The 18,160-nt window shown below is 41.4% G+C and overlaps 2 protein-coding genes across 3 annotated transcripts in view; one reads left to right on the top strand and one right to left on the bottom strand.

Annotated features, from left to right (window-relative positions):
* The window catches only part of USP7 (ubiquitin specific peptidase 7), a 73,856-nt gene extending 66,791 nt beyond the window's left edge, over positions 1-7,065 (top strand). For both annotated transcript variants that reach the window (XM_059826175.1, XM_009807400.2), the window contains exons 28-31: positions 272-391; positions 1,739-1,810; positions 2,727-2,817; positions 5,685-7,065. In XM_059826175.1, coding sequence (XP_059682158.1) covers positions 272-391; positions 1,739-1,810; positions 2,727-2,817; positions 5,685-5,791 — 390 coding nt within the window. In that variant the 3' untranslated portion in view covers positions 5,792-7,065. The remainder of the gene's footprint in view (positions 1-271; positions 392-1,738; positions 1,811-2,726; positions 2,818-5,684) is intronic.
* A 5,325-nt stretch (positions 7,066-12,390) lies between these two features.
* Positions 12,391-16,634, bottom strand: LITAFD (LITAF domain containing). The gene is made up of 4 exons (XM_009808087.1): positions 16,529-16,634; positions 14,275-14,340; positions 12,964-13,123; positions 12,391-12,499 (listed from the first exon to the last, which is right to left on the bottom strand). The coding sequence occupies exons 1-4, from the start codon at positions 16,632-16,634 to the stop codon at positions 12,391-12,393; spliced, it is 441 nt and encodes a 146-aa protein (XP_009806389.1).
* Positions 16,635-18,160: the final 1,526 nt, after the last annotated feature.

Below are 18,160 nucleotides of genomic sequence, written 5' to 3' on the forward strand. Positions count from 1 at the left end.
GCTACTATGACAGCTGATGGAAGATTTCATGTCGAAAAAGCCATTCGGGGAAGCCAGGAGAGTATTTACTGAGTAGGGGAAGCTGAAATGCTGTCATACCAGGCATGAATGACTCTTGTAAAGACTCTCTCAAACAGCATGGTTCTTTTAATCGTTTTTAAATAGACTCGTTTTACATCAGTAACAGTACATCAATTACGGTTTTACTTAATAAGTCACTTTTTGGGGAAGTTTTAGCTGATTGCAGTCATAATTTTATGTCTGGATCTAGGAAATTCCTCTGGACCAGGTAGATATAGATAAAGAAAACGAGATGCTAATCACAGTGGCACATTTCCACAAAGAGGTTTTTGGGACATTTGGAATTCCATTCTTGCTGAGGATACACCAGGTACAACATGCCTCCCTTTTTGTCCCCGTGGGATTATATTGATGATGTTTTCTTAAAGTACTGTCAAAGAAATTGATTAGTATAAAAAGTGTATAGGAAAATACTGCTCCTGTGTAAAAGGTTCTGCCCGATATATGCCTTTTTATGGTTAAATCATTTACCATCTCAGTCGTCTTTTGCAAGTATAGATACAGTGTTTCAGTGGGCCTGTGCAATATCAAGAAAGTAGGCATTCAGCATCAGCCAGGGACTTGAAATACTATCAAAGCAATACTAACAGACACACACCCCCCACTCGCCCCCACAACAAACCTAGAATCCTATTTCTAATACCACTTTTTAGTAATTGCAGTGCAAACTTTTTGGCAAAAGTGGCTAGGCCATGGTTGCTTGGCTTCTTACTGAGACATGTGATGATGAAAAATGAGTTTGCTTTCCTGAACATTTTCTAAGATGACTTTGCATTTCATAACTTCTGTAATTTGATGTGCTTTATCTTCTAGGGCTGGATTTTAATACAAGAGTGAAAGCTAATTTTGAAAGCTTAATTTAAATTCTTAAGTTTTTACGTGGCGCTGCTCCAACTGAATGTCACACTAATTCTTTTAATATCAAAGTGTATTTCTGGGGGCAGTTAGCAATTTGCTTCTAAACTTTTTCTGGTTCATGTATGTTAGTTTGTATGAAAATTACCTACTCTTAGAAAAGTTTTGGAGTGAGAAAGATGTCCACATCCCATAGAATTTTACTATATTTCCATATTTTTGATCAACGTAAAGTAAAACCTCTACGTTAATTTCTGGTGGAAACCATTTGCACTGCTTTTCCCTGTCTATGACAGTTGATATAGATTATTGGTCTATTAAATTGATGGTATCCGTCACATTTTTTGGCAGTTTACATACACAGCATGCAGAAACATACTACAAAAAGCTACTAATTGAGGGGGAGCATCACAGGTGTGGAGATTTTAAAAAGTAATATGCTTAGGAAGGATATGTAAAATTTTTTTTGAAATTCCTATTTTGCTGCTAATTTTCTAACTTTGTTTTTTAACTTTAACCTGACTTGCACATATCGCTAGCAGTGCTTGGTCAATTCATGGGACAGTTTGCATAATGATGAATCAATAAGACTTACAGTTGCTGAATTTATAGCAAGTTGTATGTTGTTACTCTGTATTGTAGTGGATGATGTTGACACTTGTGTAGTTTTGTAAATAACTGAGAGATTAAGGAGATGAAGGCAATGTATTTCAATGAAGCTTGAAGCAGGAAATATTAACAGCATCCCTTTTTTTCATAGATTTGGGTTTTTTTACATTAAAAATCTTGTTGTAATTATTAGGGTGAACACTTCAGAGAGGTTATGAAGCGGATTCAGACAATGCTGGACATACAAGAAAAAGAATTTGAAAAGGTAATGGCAAGTTGGGAGAATTTTTATTGCTGATTTTTGACCCTAAATGAGTTTATTTTAAGAGGTTGGAATGCCACAGATTTGGGATAAGTGTAGATTTTGATCAATAGAACAGTTACTTGACTTAAATAATGCTTTTTCTGAGAATAATTAGGTAGGGTGTGTAGGAGTAGCATTTCTGTCCTGCATCAAAAGACATACTCGGCAAAACATTAAAGTAACCTAGAAAAGTTTAGATGGCGGCAGGACTTCTAGAGGCTGCCCACTTCGGGTTCCTGCTCAGAACAGAACTAGCCTGAAGTTAAGTCAGGTTGCTCAGGGTTTTACCTAGGTGCAATTTGAAAACTCCCAAGGATGGAAATTCTGCCACGTTCTGGACACTGTATTTTAGACCATCACCACTATCATTGTGAAGACACTTGTTTTCCTTACGTGTAATCAGAATTTTTCATTTTGCAACTGGTGATGGTTGCCTCTTGTCCTTTTGCTGTGCAGCTCTTGAAGAGTCTGCTTCTGTGTAACAATCTTCCGTTGGTGGAAGACTAGATGCCCCTGTTAGCCTTTTCTTCTCTGGACTAAACAAACCCATTTCCTTAGCTTCTTGTATGCTGTGGACTCTGGCCCCCTAACTGTCTTACTGGGCTATTGCTGGACTTGCTGCAGTTTGTTGCCACCTCTTTTTGCCTGGAGGGCCCGAACCTGAACACAGTATTCCAGATGCAGTCTCATTCCTGAGCATTTGTTTTATCCCGTTGTTGATGAAGATTTTAAACAGGATTGGCCTTTGTCAAACCCTGAAGAGTACCACTCATAACCAGCTGCGCGTTAGACCATAAAATTAGTCTTGAAGGCTTTATTTTAATGTGGTATCTTATTTTAATGTGGTATCTTACCAGTTTTTTTTTCCTTTTCATAGTTTAAATTTGCAATTGTAATGATGGGCCGACACCAATATCTCAATGAAGATGAGTATGAAGTGAACTTGAAAGATTTTGAGACCCAACCTGGTGAGTTGTTAGACAACCTGACTATTCTTTCAACCTGCAGAAGTTGCTCTGCCAGTTGTTATAGTGTGATTATCCTTAACTCAGGATGCAGAAAGAGATTGTTCTTTGTAGATGAAATACGTTACATGTAGTAACTAAGCAAGTATTTATATACACTTGTGTGCACACTTAACAATGTTAAGTGTATATGTTAGTCTGAGAATATATATTTTATAGGCACATAAATAACTAAATAATCGGTTTCCTTGTGAGTTAAGTTTGCATTTGAGTAGCCAAATGGGTCAAATATCAATGTAACATACTTTACAGAAGAAAGTTACAATGTCAGTTGCACCTTACCTGTATTGACCACCTGCTCCCTTCTGCCTTTGATTCTCACATCGAGTGTGTGCTCGTGTTGTTCCTAAAAAATATTGAGGTGCATTCTCATAAGATTCTTATTTAAGTGTGCTGCAAAGATGTATTTGAATTCTTACATTCAGTGAAGACGCTTCTTGTTCATTCTTGGTATCTTCAATGGATCTGAAGAATCTAAGAAGAGTATTACATATGTGAATAGGATGCTGTTTAGATTTTCTTTTCCTAAGAGGTGATTCACCGAGCTACAAATGCAGCGCTGTTCTGAATTTGTCTGTGGATGGTCTACCATCTTGTTTACTTGACTGGTATTTAAAGCTCTGTTCTCTGAGGAATTTACACATAGGAGAAACCAGGTTAATCCTTCAGGGGTTCCAAACAGTCATCTTTTGAGAGTTTCAGTTGGGAATGGCACCTTTGAATCTGCAGTCAGAGCTCTGTTGAAAGCCTTGAGTTCATCGGTGGGTTTTTTCCCCTAGCTTAGCTGAGTGTTCCTTTTTGTGAGCTGCTCTGTCTGGTAGAAACGAGATTGAGGACAACTTGCTCTCTGCAGTTTTATTTTTCTGATAATTGTGAGCTCTTTTTTGTTGGCAGGTTGTGCTAGGGCCAAACCTTCTCTGATTTATTTTTTTTTTTCCCCCAAGCTGTGTTCTGGATTTACGTAACAGTTGTAAAGAAAACCTGTAACTGTCCATTTATTTCAAAACCCATAGAGAGTTAGACCTATACTATTATTGAGTACTCTGCAGGAACCTAGCAAAAGGTCCTCTCTTTGTGGTACATTACACAGCTAGGTTTATGGCTCATGGCTGTGAATATGAGGGGACTTGCCAAAACTTTGAATGCCTGCATCTGCACGAGTCATCCGTGAGCAGAGAATTGTGTCACTGGAGGGACCTCTTTCTGCACTAGTTGTGAGGGGTCTCTGGATGATGAACTTGGAGGTGGACATTTCTCCATGGACAGATAAACTCTCTCTTGTTTGCTCAGAGCAGGCAGAGTCCTGATTGTATTCTGTGAGTCATCTTTCTGGGGGTGGGAAGGGGAAGGCAAGAGTCTGAAATGAACTGTCGGACTTCCTGAGCAAAGCAGAGCTGGTATTGCCAAAACAACACAAAAGACTAACCAGGTAACTAGGTCAAAAGTACAGAACATGGCAGAAATTGGAAAAAGGAGAACTTGAACTGTTTGTAGGAGTAGTAGGGAATGTGAGATTAAAGGGTTTTAGTTTGAGAGTTCATGGGAAGTTGCCCCTTTGATATAATACGCTTTGATAGAGTTCATTCTGCCCCTGAAATTCTCCTATGGGGTGATAATATAATGCTCTAATGCCTTCTCATCTAAGCAGTATTTCAAGGTGTGGGGCTCACGTGTTTCTACAAATACCAAGTTTTAACACATGCTGGACTGATTGAACCAAAGCTTTGGCATTCTCTAATTTGATTGACGTAGCTGATTTCAATAGTGTCCCTCTGCTTTTACAAAGATGCACTCTAATAATGATCGTGCTGGCTCTAGCGGTGTAGGACTTCATTTCTTTCTTTAAAAGACGTTCAGGTAATCTCAGCAAGATTGGCAGTTCTGTTTTATATTTGACATTGACCATTATGTCAAACAAAAAGACAAATAATTTTGATTGAAGAAAATATATCCAAAAATGCAGATGCAGGCAACCAGAAAGCTCACGTGTTTTATGCTTTAGTGGTTGCAGTTGATGGCTTTGAATGTAGGAGTGTGCTTTTCTTGCTGGGGGGCTATTTGGTTTCTGCCTTTATCATTTCACTTCAAAGAACATTTGATGCTCTGCATTGAGGATGTCTTAAAAAGAGAATTTCTCCCATTTGCAAGAAGTATGTGGACTGTGGTTTTTCATGAAAACTAGGGGTAGATGAAACCATATTGGGTTGAACAAGTGAAAAAATCTGTATGTTTTTTTTACAATCCAAATATGACCAATTTTCTTCCTCAGAAAATAAAGAAGAGGTCAGTTACATAATTTCTTAATTAACTGATTATTTGCATTTCATATGTATTTAACAAATATTCCCACTTAAAGTAAGCGATAAGAATAACATAATACAGCAGAGATAACTTACAATATGGTAAATACTGTAGGTTGTCATAGTTAGATGATGGATGCCTTCGTGTTTCAAACAGGCTCAGCACTTTGGTGAAAGCTGGTACTTTGATGTGCCTGTGGCCATAAATTATAACAGTAGTTTTCTTGCTTTAGCACACACTTCACTGCTGTAAACTCCTCTAAGTGACTGAAGAGGAGAAAAACCAGCTACCTGATCCAGAAACAGCTGTAAAATGTATTATTGGAAGGAAAGCAACGGTCAGGAAAGTTGCCCGGTTGGCTGTGGACTGCAGGACTGTTCTGCAGCCCTCTTCCATACCCTGTGATTTCTAGCAAACTGTGAGCAGGGCACACAGGAGTAGTTTGTGTAAAGGAAACTTTCCAATTTAGTCTTAAAACTTCATTATTTTTTTTCTCTTTTCTTTTCTAGGCAACATGTCTCATCCAAGGCCATGGCTAGGGCTTGACCATTTCAATAAAGCCCCAAAGAGAAGTCGCTACACTTACCTTGAAAAAGCTATTAAAATCCATAACTGACTTACTTAACCAGATTGTCAAGGCAAGGGACAAAAATAAGTGTGTGTGTGCACCTTTTTAACAACTGTAGAACTTTGGTACACGTGCACTATATCTGAAGTCTTCAGCAAGAGGATTTGCTGCTGATGTTAATTTTATTTTGTTGAGGCTGTTCAGTTTGGCTTCTCTGTATCTATTGACTGCCCTTTTTGAGCAAAATGAAGGTGTTTTTATAAAGCTTGGATGCCAATGAGAGTTATTTTATGGTAAACGTAATGCAAGGCAATTGTCAGCATAATGAGGGAAGAGTTTAGTAGAACAGTTGACATTGGCAAAATATTTGTCTGTAGTACGTTTATAGATGGCATAAGCTGGCTGGCTGCCCTTCTCGGTATGGTATTCACCATCACTGCAGCTAGTAAGTCTTATGTTTAGACTCACATCAGATTTATTTCCTTCAGTTATACTTTAAATGACATTTTTGTGCATTTGTAAATGCAAAGAACTCACATCATCAATAAATAGCAATCTCTACTTCATTGTGTACATTGTTGGCACTTATTCGGGATTTTTGTCTCCTCCAGCTGCATAGAATCTTTTTTAATAAACTAGTTTTCATTTAATTTAGTCATTACTTTGCATCCCGTTTTACCAAATGGATGCCCTGAGTCCTGAAAAAAGATATTTGGGTCTTTTTATTAAATTTTCAACCATTGATAAATACCGTTGTGATTTATTATGCCATCTTCTGGCAAAGAGAATGACACTCAAAAGTTGGCAAACGCAAGTGAAAGGATTATAAATATCATTAATTTAGTTAACGTGGGAAGAGATGGGGAAAACACAAGAAATAGCCTTTTAGCACAGAGGGCATGCTCACTAGTGTTTAGTAAGCTGTTGACTTTGTATAAAAAAGGAGGGGGGAAAAAAAAGAAAAAAGAAGAAAAAAAGAAAAAATGAAATTGTATATTTAATGAATGAACATGTACAATTTAACACTTGGAAGTTAATTTTGTTGGGTGAGTCTGCAAGTGAATTTCACTGATGTTGATATTCATTGTGTGTAGTTTTATTTCAGTCCCCAGACTGCTTCCTTTTATTTTGGAGCTAATGCCAGCCGCGTGTCTAGTTTTGAGTGCAGTAAAGATAGAATCAGCAATTCACACTTAATTTTACATTCTTTTCCAGTATTTTATTTTGTTTCTGTAGCCGCAGTGTACAACAACTCTTCCTGTATATTGCCTTTTTTTGCTGGAAAATGTTGTATGTTGAATAAAATTTTCTATAAAATTTTTCTTCGGTGAGTGATGACATGGACGTTGAAGAAGATCTCTCCTCTCCTTGGAAATAGAGTTTTGGGAGATGTTTTCATTTGTGAGGTTTTGCTAAAGTTGTGGGTTTTTTTCTGAAGTGTTGACAATTGTATAACCCTCGTACTGGTTGTTTTGGGGAAAATTTGTGGGTTTTTCTGTTTAATTGTTTTGGGGTTTGGAGGGGTTTTTTGGTTTTGTTTTTTTACCTCCTAACTAGTCACATTTGAGCTTAACAAATTAAAGGTTTTCCAGGAAGGAGCCATGTGCAAATAAGACAAATGGAAAAATTTGTTTGTAAAGCTTGTAGTAGAGTCTTTGTGGTAGACTTGACTCTGCCTGCCTGTACAAAATTTTGTGGTCCAGATTCTCAAGTCATAATATTATAAATGGTGTAAAGTGAAATCTGGAGTCTCTAAAGGTAAGCTCTCTTTATAGAGTAATTCCCACTGTGATGTGTTCCCTGTATTCATAACCAAAACAGAAAGTGCTTAGAAGTTTCCCTTTCTCAGACATGTCAATAAAAATTTAAGTAGGGGTTGTGTACATGTGATGGCTTTTATACTTTTTTCTGAGGTGGATTCTGGTGATTACTGAAAACACCAGCAAGTATTTTTAAATGAAATTTTAAGATCTGTTTCATTCTTTTAGCTTTAAAATGAATTAATCGCTCAAGTTTTAGGTATGTTTGGATTTGTTTTTAATTTATATCTTGCAGTGCTTCTGTCTGTCTCTTACTTCCAATCAAGGCAAACTAGTTGTTTACTTTTTTTTGTCACCTGAGTGTGTAGGTTACAGGTAGAGGGAAGTGCTTAAACGGCATGCCTTAAGTGGATAAAGTTTTCCTTTGATTTGTATTTGCATCGAACTGGTGAGAATTACAGCATCCAAGTTGTGTTTTTACTAGTACTTGGATTGTCTCTACAGGCTTTCTGTAAATGTCAGGATTTGTATTCAAAATACTTCTGTAAAATCAGAGACTCTGGTCAGCAGTAGTAAGCCGTAATTATATTTTGTGAATTTAATGTTATGGTGGACTGATATAAAATTGAGCTTGTATCTCAATGTCACTAAGTTTTCACATTAATTTATGGGATGTTGGCAGCTTTTAGGGAATATCTTAAGAAATCACAATACTTCCTATTTCAGAAGAAAGTATCACTAACAAAGTAAATTTTGGGTGCCTTTTGATTTTTAGATGACTAGTTTTTACATGCTTCAGTATTTGCGCTATTCCCACACTAGTTCTGAAAAGATGATAGATTAAGGCATTCCATATGCAGTTTTCAAAAACTGAAGGTTTTTTAATGAAAATTTTTTTTTGAGCATAAGTAACTTGTTATTTAAATGTGGAAACACACACCTATGAAGAGAAGAGGAAGACAGGAGACTTTCTCAGGTGCAGTATGTTTGTTTAGTTCATTCTAAAAAAATAACAAGAATACAGTCTTCAAGGTTACCATGCTTTCCATTTCTTACTCAGATTTTGGAATTATCTGGGTAATAGACAGTGAATGCATTAAATTAAGTTAATGATAATGTAAGTGTTAAGCAATAAGGATGTAATTTCATGGTACACAGCATCAGAGCAACATGTTAATGGCCCATCTGAATTCTCCCTACAAAAATAGAAAGCGTTGTTCCTGTAGATTTACATAGTGCCTTTTATCCTAAAGGAGTCCAAAGCATTCTGTGAAATCTAAGCAAATCACACCAGTGACATAGTTGCTGACTAGAGAGTGACAGCCAACAAAACCACCCTTTATACAAGAAGCCTTGCTTAGCAACACCAGGATAAATATGTGCTGCCGCAAGACGCGTCGGAGGGATCGGGCCGATGTCGTACCGCAGGATGTGCAGAGCGTGCAGTACCTCCTGTGTACTGGATCTACCTCAGCTGCTGCCCCTCCGGAGCTGGCAAGCCAGCATCCCGCCCCGGCGTCCCACTGGAGCTTGGACCAGCCTGTCCTGCGGGCTGTGTGCTAGCTGCAGGCATCAGTTCCCAGATCTGAGCTATGCTGTGTTTTTGCTATTTAATATCCTTTGTGAGAAACCGTTTTCTGTAGGAACTGTATATATTGTAAATAAAATAGACTAGGATAAACACTGCAATGGTGTCTTGTCCATTCATTTTAGAGAAGATAGGGAGCGAAAGCTAATGGGTCACTCGGAAGTCAGGGTGATTTTGGTTAGATCAGAGATAAATTTTGCAAAATTCAGTCAAATTGTGTGTCAAGAATGACATTCATAGTGTAGGGAGAGCTGGCCAGCAGGTAAATGCTGACTTCTGTGACAATTTCCAGGTTTTGAACTCTCTTTTTTTCTCAGAGGAACTAAACAAGCATTTGGATATCGAGGCGGAGAGTGTCGGCGTTTGGTGTGTGAGTGGTGTCGTTGGCTTTTAAACCAGCCTGGTCTTTAGGGTTAGAAGAAGGGGAAAATGTTCACGTGTGATATGCCTGAATCTGGCTTCAAATCTGTGCTCAACTTAAGTTCTGTCCCAGGTGATGTTGAAGTTAGCTGTGTGCCAAGCACAGCAGGAAATTAAATTTGTTAACCACCAGGCTGTAGCTGGAAGCCTTTATTTTGTATGAAATACTTGTGTAAACTATTGTGCCTCCAAATATTGGTGTAAAAATGTTCTAACTACTTCTGTTACATGTCTCCTGCACATCTTAAATCATATATATAATTTCTTTGTTATGTATATATTTATGTGGTTTTGATTTTTGCACCTTTCCTCCTAAATGTTGCCAGCTTGATGCGTTATTTACCACTACTTAACAGCAAAAGCTTGCTGTTTCACAGCCAGATTTTAAAATGGAGAAAAAGCTTCACATTTTAAAAAAGCCTGTGAAATGGTACAAAACCTGTTGGGCTGACACCTACCTGGCTGCTTGTGGATTTCGTGGTCGTGGTGTTATTTCCCAGTAGGTTAAAGTAGGTTGGGCCACCGGAGGAGGGAGAGTTACTGACCTTGGTAGGGAGTGAGAGCCGGGGCAGCTGCTCTTGGAGCCGCCTTCGTTGCACCACTGGGTTGAGGAGGCTGAGAACTGGGAGGTGTTGGCTGTGGGCTTCGTGCAGGGCCATGGCCTCATTGCAAAAGCTCCTTTATAGAAATGCCTCACTCTAGAAATGGCACTACCCCCCCGTCCTCCTCTTTACACGTTGTGAGTTTCTAAATGCGTAAAATACAAAAATAATTCAAACGGAGATGACGGACAGTTTGTTTCCAAGTGGCTTCCTTTGGCCGCCGGCCGCGTTCAGGCCCCGGGGAAGGGCAGCGGAGGGTTTGCTGCACGGGATCCGCCTGGCACCCGCTCCCGTTTCAGGCTCAGCCAGGCTGATCAGCATCAGTTTGGGCCTTACAGCTGAAGCGGTGTGGAACACTGAATCACACGGTGCTTGCTCTAGAAACGGTTTCTGCTTGGCTTCTCGCAGCAGTTTTCTGCAACAGTCTCTTGGTTTTGCCCTTCTCCTCCTCTTCAGCAGGGCCATGGGGCTTTTTCAGTTTGTGGTGTCAGGCGGGCTGAAAGCTCAGCCTGCTGTGCTCCAGCACAAAGGTGAGCTAGCTCCAGGCCTTGCTTTGATCTGCCTGGCAGGTAGTTACTCAACAGTTTTTACTTACCTTCCGCCAAGTGTACTTTTTTTCTCGTAGTCGGACTGCACTTCTCTTACTGCTCCTCCGCCCTACCTTAGTGTGCTGCTAGCTGAAGGGAGCCTATTTGTAGTGGCGACGGACTCCAGCTCGTTTCAGACGACGGGACGGTGGGGAACGCCGTTCCCGGAACCCATTGCTGCTGCCGCCGGCGAAGCCGCCGCGCTCCGTCCCCGCCGCCCGCCCCTCCGCGGATCCCACCGCCGCTGCGCGCTGGGGCGGGGCGCAGGGGAGCGCGCCCTCTGCCCCGCCAGGGGGCGGCCGCGGGGCGGGAAGGGTGGCGGGCGGGCGGGCGCCCTCAGCCGCCGGGCCCGGCCGCGCTGAGGAGGAGGTGCGGCGGCCGGCGGGGGTCTAGTCTGCTTCACCGCGGGCAGCGCGGCTTGGTCATGGTTTTGTGTGAAAACCGCAGGAGGGGGCACAGGTGAACGGTGCGTTGCCTCGGAAGAGGCGCCAGGAGCGGCTCTGGGCTGTGTGGGGCTCGCTGCAGCCGGGCGTTTCCTCCCCGGGGCCCTCCCCAGAGCAGCTCGGGCCGGATCCGGCAGCGCGGATGGTCCCCGGCAGCGCGGATGGTCCCCAGCCGGCTGCGGCCTGCGGCAGCGCTGGCTCTGGTGGCCGTGCAACCGGCAGAGTCTCTGCCCGGTTCTCCGGTGTCTCCCCGCAGTGCTCGGTGAGGAAGCGCCTTGTGCGTACCTGTGGCCGCAGCTGCGGGGTAGCAGGGCCTGCTGCTCAGTGTTGAACAGGGTCCGGGCACCTTCCGGACAAGTAATCGCGGAGATCTGATTGTACGAGATGAGTGACTTTGGATGAGAACTGTAGAAGTTCTCTGTAAAGCGTAAAGCCTAGTAAGCCCTTGTTTGGGGGATGATGCACTGCAGCATGAAGGCAGAGAGGTAAAATGAGGGCCTTGTGTTGTGGCTTTGGTGACTTTTCAAGCTGTGCTTGCTGATTTTTCTTCCTTATATGTTTGGCTTTTGGTTCTCTGTTTGTTAATGTAAATGGGGTGCCCCAGTCTGACCTGCATCTCTGCTCTGGATGCAACAGGTCACGGAAGCAATGGAGACAGGAGATGTTTTGACAGTATTGTTAACGATAACAGGTTTATTTTCTTATCTTATACATAACACAGCGAAGACAGTCTCATAACTTAGTGTTTCATTAATAAATAATCAGCTACGCTGTACCACCCACAGCCCTGCAGGGGTAGGTCCCATACGAAGAAGAGCAGAGAGAAATGAAATCCCAACCAGTCAGTTCCAATGCACAGACGGTAAGTGCTTCGCTAAAACGTGCACGTCCAAACCTCTCGGTTACTGGTGGGTCGAAAAGTCCAGAAGAGTCCGTGTCCCAGCTGGGGCGGAGATTTGGGAGGAGTAGTAGTAGCGCTGAAGTACTCACCAGCTGGTCACTTTGCAGCTCAGGACAACGATTCAAATAGAGCATAAATTCAAGTGACACTGTAAATTAGTCTTTAAGGCTTTTTGTTTTAAAGTCAGTCCAACCACATGATGGTAAGCTCCAGATGGATTCACCAGCAAGGGAGCTGCGGAACCTAAGCCTATTCCTATAGGTTTCCTAGCAGTATTTTTATGTGTAAAATCTTACGCCATTAGGAAACATAGACGTGACATCATCTGGCTGCATAAACTTTGGTTCTATAGTCTTTTGTATCTATAGATATGAAATTGGCAGCATGGGCAGTAATGGTCTGCGTCCTTGAAGATCCTCACAAAGAAAGGTACGAAGCAGCATCCAAAACAGCACCTACAGCCAAAGAGGAGATGGACATGCGTGGAATGATTTACCGACTTTTCTTTCTGCTGGCGACGCCTGTGCTTTTTCTTTGCCTTATTGTGTGTGCCTTTTCACTGCATGAATCCACTTCTTTCCCAAGTCTCTTAATGTTTAAAAAATTAATCATCTTCACTGCTAACTTCTTATGCATTAGTCTGATTCTGAGCCTGATCCTAAATTACAGTAGGGAAGTAGACAGTGTTGTACTAATTTTTGCTTGTCTTACGAAAAGTAGTAACATACTTGGCTAAATGCAGCAAGTTTGCATCCCCTGTAACCATGATGACTGTATCTAGAATGGACAGAATGACTTCCTACCAAGTAGAGAAGGGCAAACTGTCTATATAAGCACTACCTAGAACTTTTATTTTTTTAATAACTCTTTTTTTAACCTTCTGCTATGAAGAATCTTCAAAGTAGACATGAAAGCTTACCCAACCATACACAAGCTGGTGCACAGAAGGTAGGACAGTCTGCCCAGTCTGTAGGTGACCTGTGTGGTGATGTGTTGGCGGCAGGAAGGGCATATTGTGGATGTTGGTTTGCTTGAGAAGATGCCTGCTACAATGATCGGAGGCTGAGACACCAAGTAAACTGGGTTCAAGAGGAAATGAGGAGCAGCAAAATTAGAAGCACAGAAAATCTTTTACAAGTTATAAAGTCTTAAGCAGAGAATGTAGGGTCTTAACATGGCTGATCTAGAGGCACCTATGTTACTATTATTGATTTCAAGTATATTCATAAGAACCACTGTACTGCTTGTTCTGTATATCCCAATATGTTGCTCCTACCAGCAGCCAGTATTTACTCAGATAAGGACATATACAGGGAATTGCCTATGGGATAATCCCCATAGTCAGGCAGTCTCCACCACCCACTGGTGGATGTACTCTGACATTGAGAATTTATCTTCTGATATTTAAAATAATACAAAAATGCATGTTCTCCCTGAAGAAGATATTTGAAGGATATGGAGGAGCTTTCTGGATCAACTTTTCAGTAGTTAGAAATTAATCAAAGTGGTTATTCTGACATACAAATGTCATCAGTCAGATGCTGGTGCTGTCCCCAGTTAGTAAAGTCTGTATCTTCCCTCATGTATTTTCAGTCTGGACCTGACTCTCTCATACTCCTGGAGGGGCATGGCCTTTGTAGGTACATGAAGGGTATTTTTTCAGAAATATTTCCAATGAAAAGTACCATTTTAAGCATCCTAAAACAAGTTTAGGGTACATTCACACTGTAGCCTGAAGCAAAACTTCAGGAGTGGGAAGGTATTGTCTGTTAGATAGATAGGATATAGCATATGTGAGTTTAATTGCTTTCTGATCTTAGGCATTTTAAAAATGTATGTGTCTCCTTCTCTCCTGTAAGAGAGATTACTTGACTGTTCTTTGAAGCCTTTCCTCAGTGTCTCCTTTGAGCTTCTCCACTTCCGTAAACGTGACTAGAACAAGAACAACAAAATATACTGGACTTAAAATGATTTGTTCTAAAAGTCCTAGCTCCTAGCTGGTTTTAAAAAAGTGGGTGCTTCTGTAGATTGGCTAGTGCTGGAAAAATGAGTCTGAGTCTCTCATCTTAGTTTATCTTCCAACATTTCTAAGGAAATTTTCCAGCCTCTTAGATTGTGATTGGGTCAGAAAACTCCATCTTCTCTGTTGATTTTAAAACTAAAAACATTTCACTGTTGTTAGCATGTAGAACCACAAACATTGTCAGAAACACAGTCCCCTGGCACTTACCTGGTTGCTCAAGGGTGGCTGTTTCTCGATAGGAGTAAGGTGGCGGAGAAGGATACTCATAACCCCCTATGCAAAGAAAAACAGAACAAAACAGAAAAATGCATACAGCTTGTGCCTCCTGCCAGCCCTATTTGGAGTCTGAGGAGAAGCTGCATGGGGAGGTGCCTCGCAGAGAAGGCCTGACATGACTCAGTGAAGTACAGGACAGGGAAAAAATGCTTCTGAATTGATTCATGGATTTTTTAAAGCCAAAAGAGCCCGCAGTGACTAGCTAGTCTCACTTTCTACATAACATAAGCTGAGAAACCAAATTGTTTTTTCAACACAAAGGCAGTAACATTGGAATGAGACTTGGTCTTAATTGAAGGACTCCATTGATAGAGGATCCACAGTACCTCTAACTAGTTTCAGTGATTACTACCCTTACTATTAGTATTTAGAGCCTTTTTTCTACTTTGACTTTTATCTGCCTTCAGCTTCCAGCCAAGTAATTTCATCATACCCTTTGTTTTAGAAAAAATTTAAAGATCTTTTCCTTTTGTTGTGGATAAAGGAGAAGGGAAGCTGGTGATTAAGACACTTCACACTTTTTTTAGCTCTTTTACTGATCTTACAAACTAAGAATGCAGTCAGCTTGCCTGAGTGTGAAATAAATAAATGTATAAAAAAGTGCATTCATGAATACATTCAAAATAAATTAATGTATAAAACTTTACAGCTAGCTAGCATGGATGTGGTTTCAAACTACCGACTGATCTGCAGCAGGAGGACAGCCCCTGTGAGAAGTCTTGTTTGGTCAAGCCCGCACAGCGTCAGAGAAGCCCTCACCCCTCAGCACAGCAGCCCTGACATGGGAGTCGAGCCTGCACCGTTGAAGCCTTTCAGAAACAGTGTGAGTCCAACCAGGGAATAAGCCCACAGGGCAATGGGGTACAAAACTGGAATTTTCCAGACTGAGATGAAATGTAATGGCAAAGCTGAAAAAATGTTAGGGATGTTTCCTTGAGTGGCTTGACAGAAGTGAGAGAGATTTGCAATGGCATTTGGTTTTGACAGTGGTGGTGGTGTGTTTAGGTTTTTGGGGCTTCTTTTTTGGAGGGAGGGTTATTTGTGGAAAAAGAAATTTGTAAAAAAATTAAAAAGTAAAGAATTTCCTTCCAGTCTAGAAGAGATATGTGTTCATTACAAGCGAGTTATCACTCAATGTGTTTTTGTGGAGGATCTGCTTCCTGTGCAAGGACAAGACACTGCAACTCAGTGTTGGATGTGTTGAGTGCCTGTCCCTTGGTTGGTTGAGTAGCTCACAAGAAGTGAGACTTTTTCTCCCCAAGCTCTTGCAAGTTCTCCTGAGTTTAGAAAGAGTCCGGAGAGGTCTTTGAAGACAAAAATGTTTACAGAGAGCTGATCAGAGTAAAGTGCTCTGAAAATGAGTCAAGTTTAGAGGCCCAGTACTGACAGATCTAACCTTATTAGTCACCTTCTGACCTCCCATTCTGGTTTCTGCTCCAGTCCTGTCTGTTGAATGGCAATTTCCTTGATAGCAGGAAGGTAACAAAGGTAAATCACCGATATCTCAGTGTGTCTTTCAAGGAGTGTGGGCTTGAACAGGCAGAAGACAAAGGAGCATTGTGAGATACTTGTCTAGGTGTGAGAGCAATGCCTGGATTCAGAGGGAAGAGCCAACTCAGCAGAGCAGCAGCTGTTGGTGCTCTCTTGCAGTCGTTGAGCTGAGTTGTCAGCACTTCAGTCATGATGTTTCCTCATGAGACAGCAATGGCGAGGGGTTGTTCATTCCTATAGAACCTGGCTGCAGAATTGACTCGCCTAGGGAGGGCAACTCTGGGCAGCAGGAGCATTTGGGAAAAGGCCAGTCCTCTGGAAAACTGGATTATAATTTAAGCAAGACATAGCCTGTCCATGTCTGAACATTTGCTTATTAGGAATATGAAATTATTGTAGAGATACAACTGCAGTTCCTTTTCCAATAAAGCAGCTGTTAGAAAAATTATTAACTAAACCAACAAAAATATTTTTTGCCGTTTTAAGTGATGCTTCTGTTCGGAGATCCCACCAGCTTGCCTACGCCAACCCTGGGTTTTATATGCTGGCACAAGCACTTTCCTAACCCATCATGTCCTGGCAAAGCTGGCTCCCTTGTGAGCTGGCTCAGTTATGGTCTGGAAACCATCAATGTTTGCCACACAGCCACCAAGAGGGTGCTCTTTCCAAACCCCTCGCAGCGAAGCCTGCTTACCCTCCTGGCTGCAGTACTCTGGTGCAGAGGGTTCTTGCATGTAGGGTTCATGATGCTGTTCATACATAATCATAGGAATTTCCACACGTCCCTTCTCACTAGCCATCTCCACAGTTCACCTGCCAAAAGTAGCATAAAATAAAATCCACTGTAAGTGACTTTTAGTGCCCTGTATTTGCCAATGCCTGCTTCTGCAATTCCTCGTTCTCATACTCAGATTTTACTTAGAGGAAAATTAGCAGTTCTCATATTCTGGCTTTTTTTATAGACTGAAGTGCAGTCAGTTCCTGTTATGCTTCATGATGAGGAAGATGGGAAGGGGGAGCAGAAAATACCATCTTTACATATTTCTTTGTGCTGGAAAGCTAAAAATGTTCCCCTAGAAAACACACTATTCAAAGTGTGTAAATTCGTGACTGAAAGCGTTACCTTTGCGGAAAAGTTAACCTAATTTTTTTTTTATGGATTGTCAAAATAAGAGCAGCACACTTTGAAGCACCTGTGAAACACTTTCATGTGTCATGAAGTCAGAGCCTGCGACAGTGCAACCAGTGGCAATTTGGGTTACTGTGCAACCTTATCATCATCATAACCATGACCAGTTTTGTACTGTGAAACTATTGTCTCATCACTAGTGTGACAGGCTTTTGTTGGGCAAGATCATTATTAAATACGACTGCGCTGCCTGAGGCTCTGAACAAGATCAGGCCACAAAGTATGTGTGTTTTGCAGGTGTTAGCAGGAACTGTGCTTTGCAGTAAAGGAGAGTGGGAGGAAGAGGACACAGCTGGAGATGTGTGTTTGTATTACTGTAAATGGAATGGTGTTAATTATTCCTAGCTGTCCCTTGAACCACTATTAACTGGTTAATTTCCTACTAATGTTAACCGTAGGAGTCCTTCGCAGAAAAAAGTTACAGCCTTTCGCGCAGGTCAGCGAGGAAGGGCAGCTTTGGGGGAAAAAGGAGTGAAGATATTTGTGAGGAGCTGCTAAATGAGTCTGGTGCAGGTTTACTGGCTGCTTAGGTAACTCCACATAGCTTGTTGCAGTCCAGCTAAATGTCCTGTGTCGCTGTGCAGATGCCTTCCCTGGTTTGGATCAGGACTGTCCCCATCTGACCTACTCACTCGTGATGCAAAAGTGAGGGGTTATATTATTAAGAGACACTTGGATAAGCAAATAGGGACTGGGAAATGTAACATTTGGCAAGTCGGCACAAGCTGCCTGAATAAGTGAGGTCAAACTGGAGTAGGATAGAAGTTGCTGAATGAGGCAGGATGGTCTCAACAGGTCTGTTTTCAAGGTTGCAATATGTATGGGTGAGGCCAAAAGAGGGGGGATTAGTAGTGCTGAGATAAAGCATCAGTCCTTTTAGGGAGGAAGAAAAGAAGGAATTTGAAAATATCACTAGGGAAGAAGTGAAGTAATTTTCACGAATTTGGATGAATGGGAAATGATATGGAAAATGGTAGCAGAATGAATAATGAAGGGAACAGGTAGGATGGTGTGGAGAAAAAATCAGAAATGCAGCATTGACCATGTTAAGGCGGAAAATGCTGGAGAAAATTGCTAATGTATGGATTGGAGAGGAGAGATGGGGAAGGGTGCATCTCTGTATACTTGTTATAAAGA

This window comes from Gavia stellata, chromosome 18 (genome assembly GCF_030936135.1).
Source record: "Gavia stellata isolate bGavSte3 chromosome 18, bGavSte3.hap2, whole genome shotgun sequence".
Classification (NCBI taxonomy): Eukaryota; Metazoa; Chordata; class Aves; order Gaviiformes; family Gaviidae; genus Gavia; species Gavia stellata.

Excerpts from the sequence above, each read along its gene's own strand:
- LITAFD (XM_009808087.1), bottom strand. The coding sequence starts at position 16,634 with ATGGCTAGTGAGAAGGGACGTGTGGAAATTCCTATGATTATGTATGAA. Across the intron at positions 14,341-16,528 it reads AGAGTACTGCAGCCAGGAGG|GGGGTTATGAGTATCCTTCT; the intron begins GTAAGCAGGCTT and ends TTCTTTGCATAG. Across the intron at positions 12,500-12,963 it reads ACCAGCTTGTGTATGGTTGG|GTGCTGTTTTGGATGCTGCT; the intron begins GTAAGCTTTCAT and ends CTTTGGCTGTAG.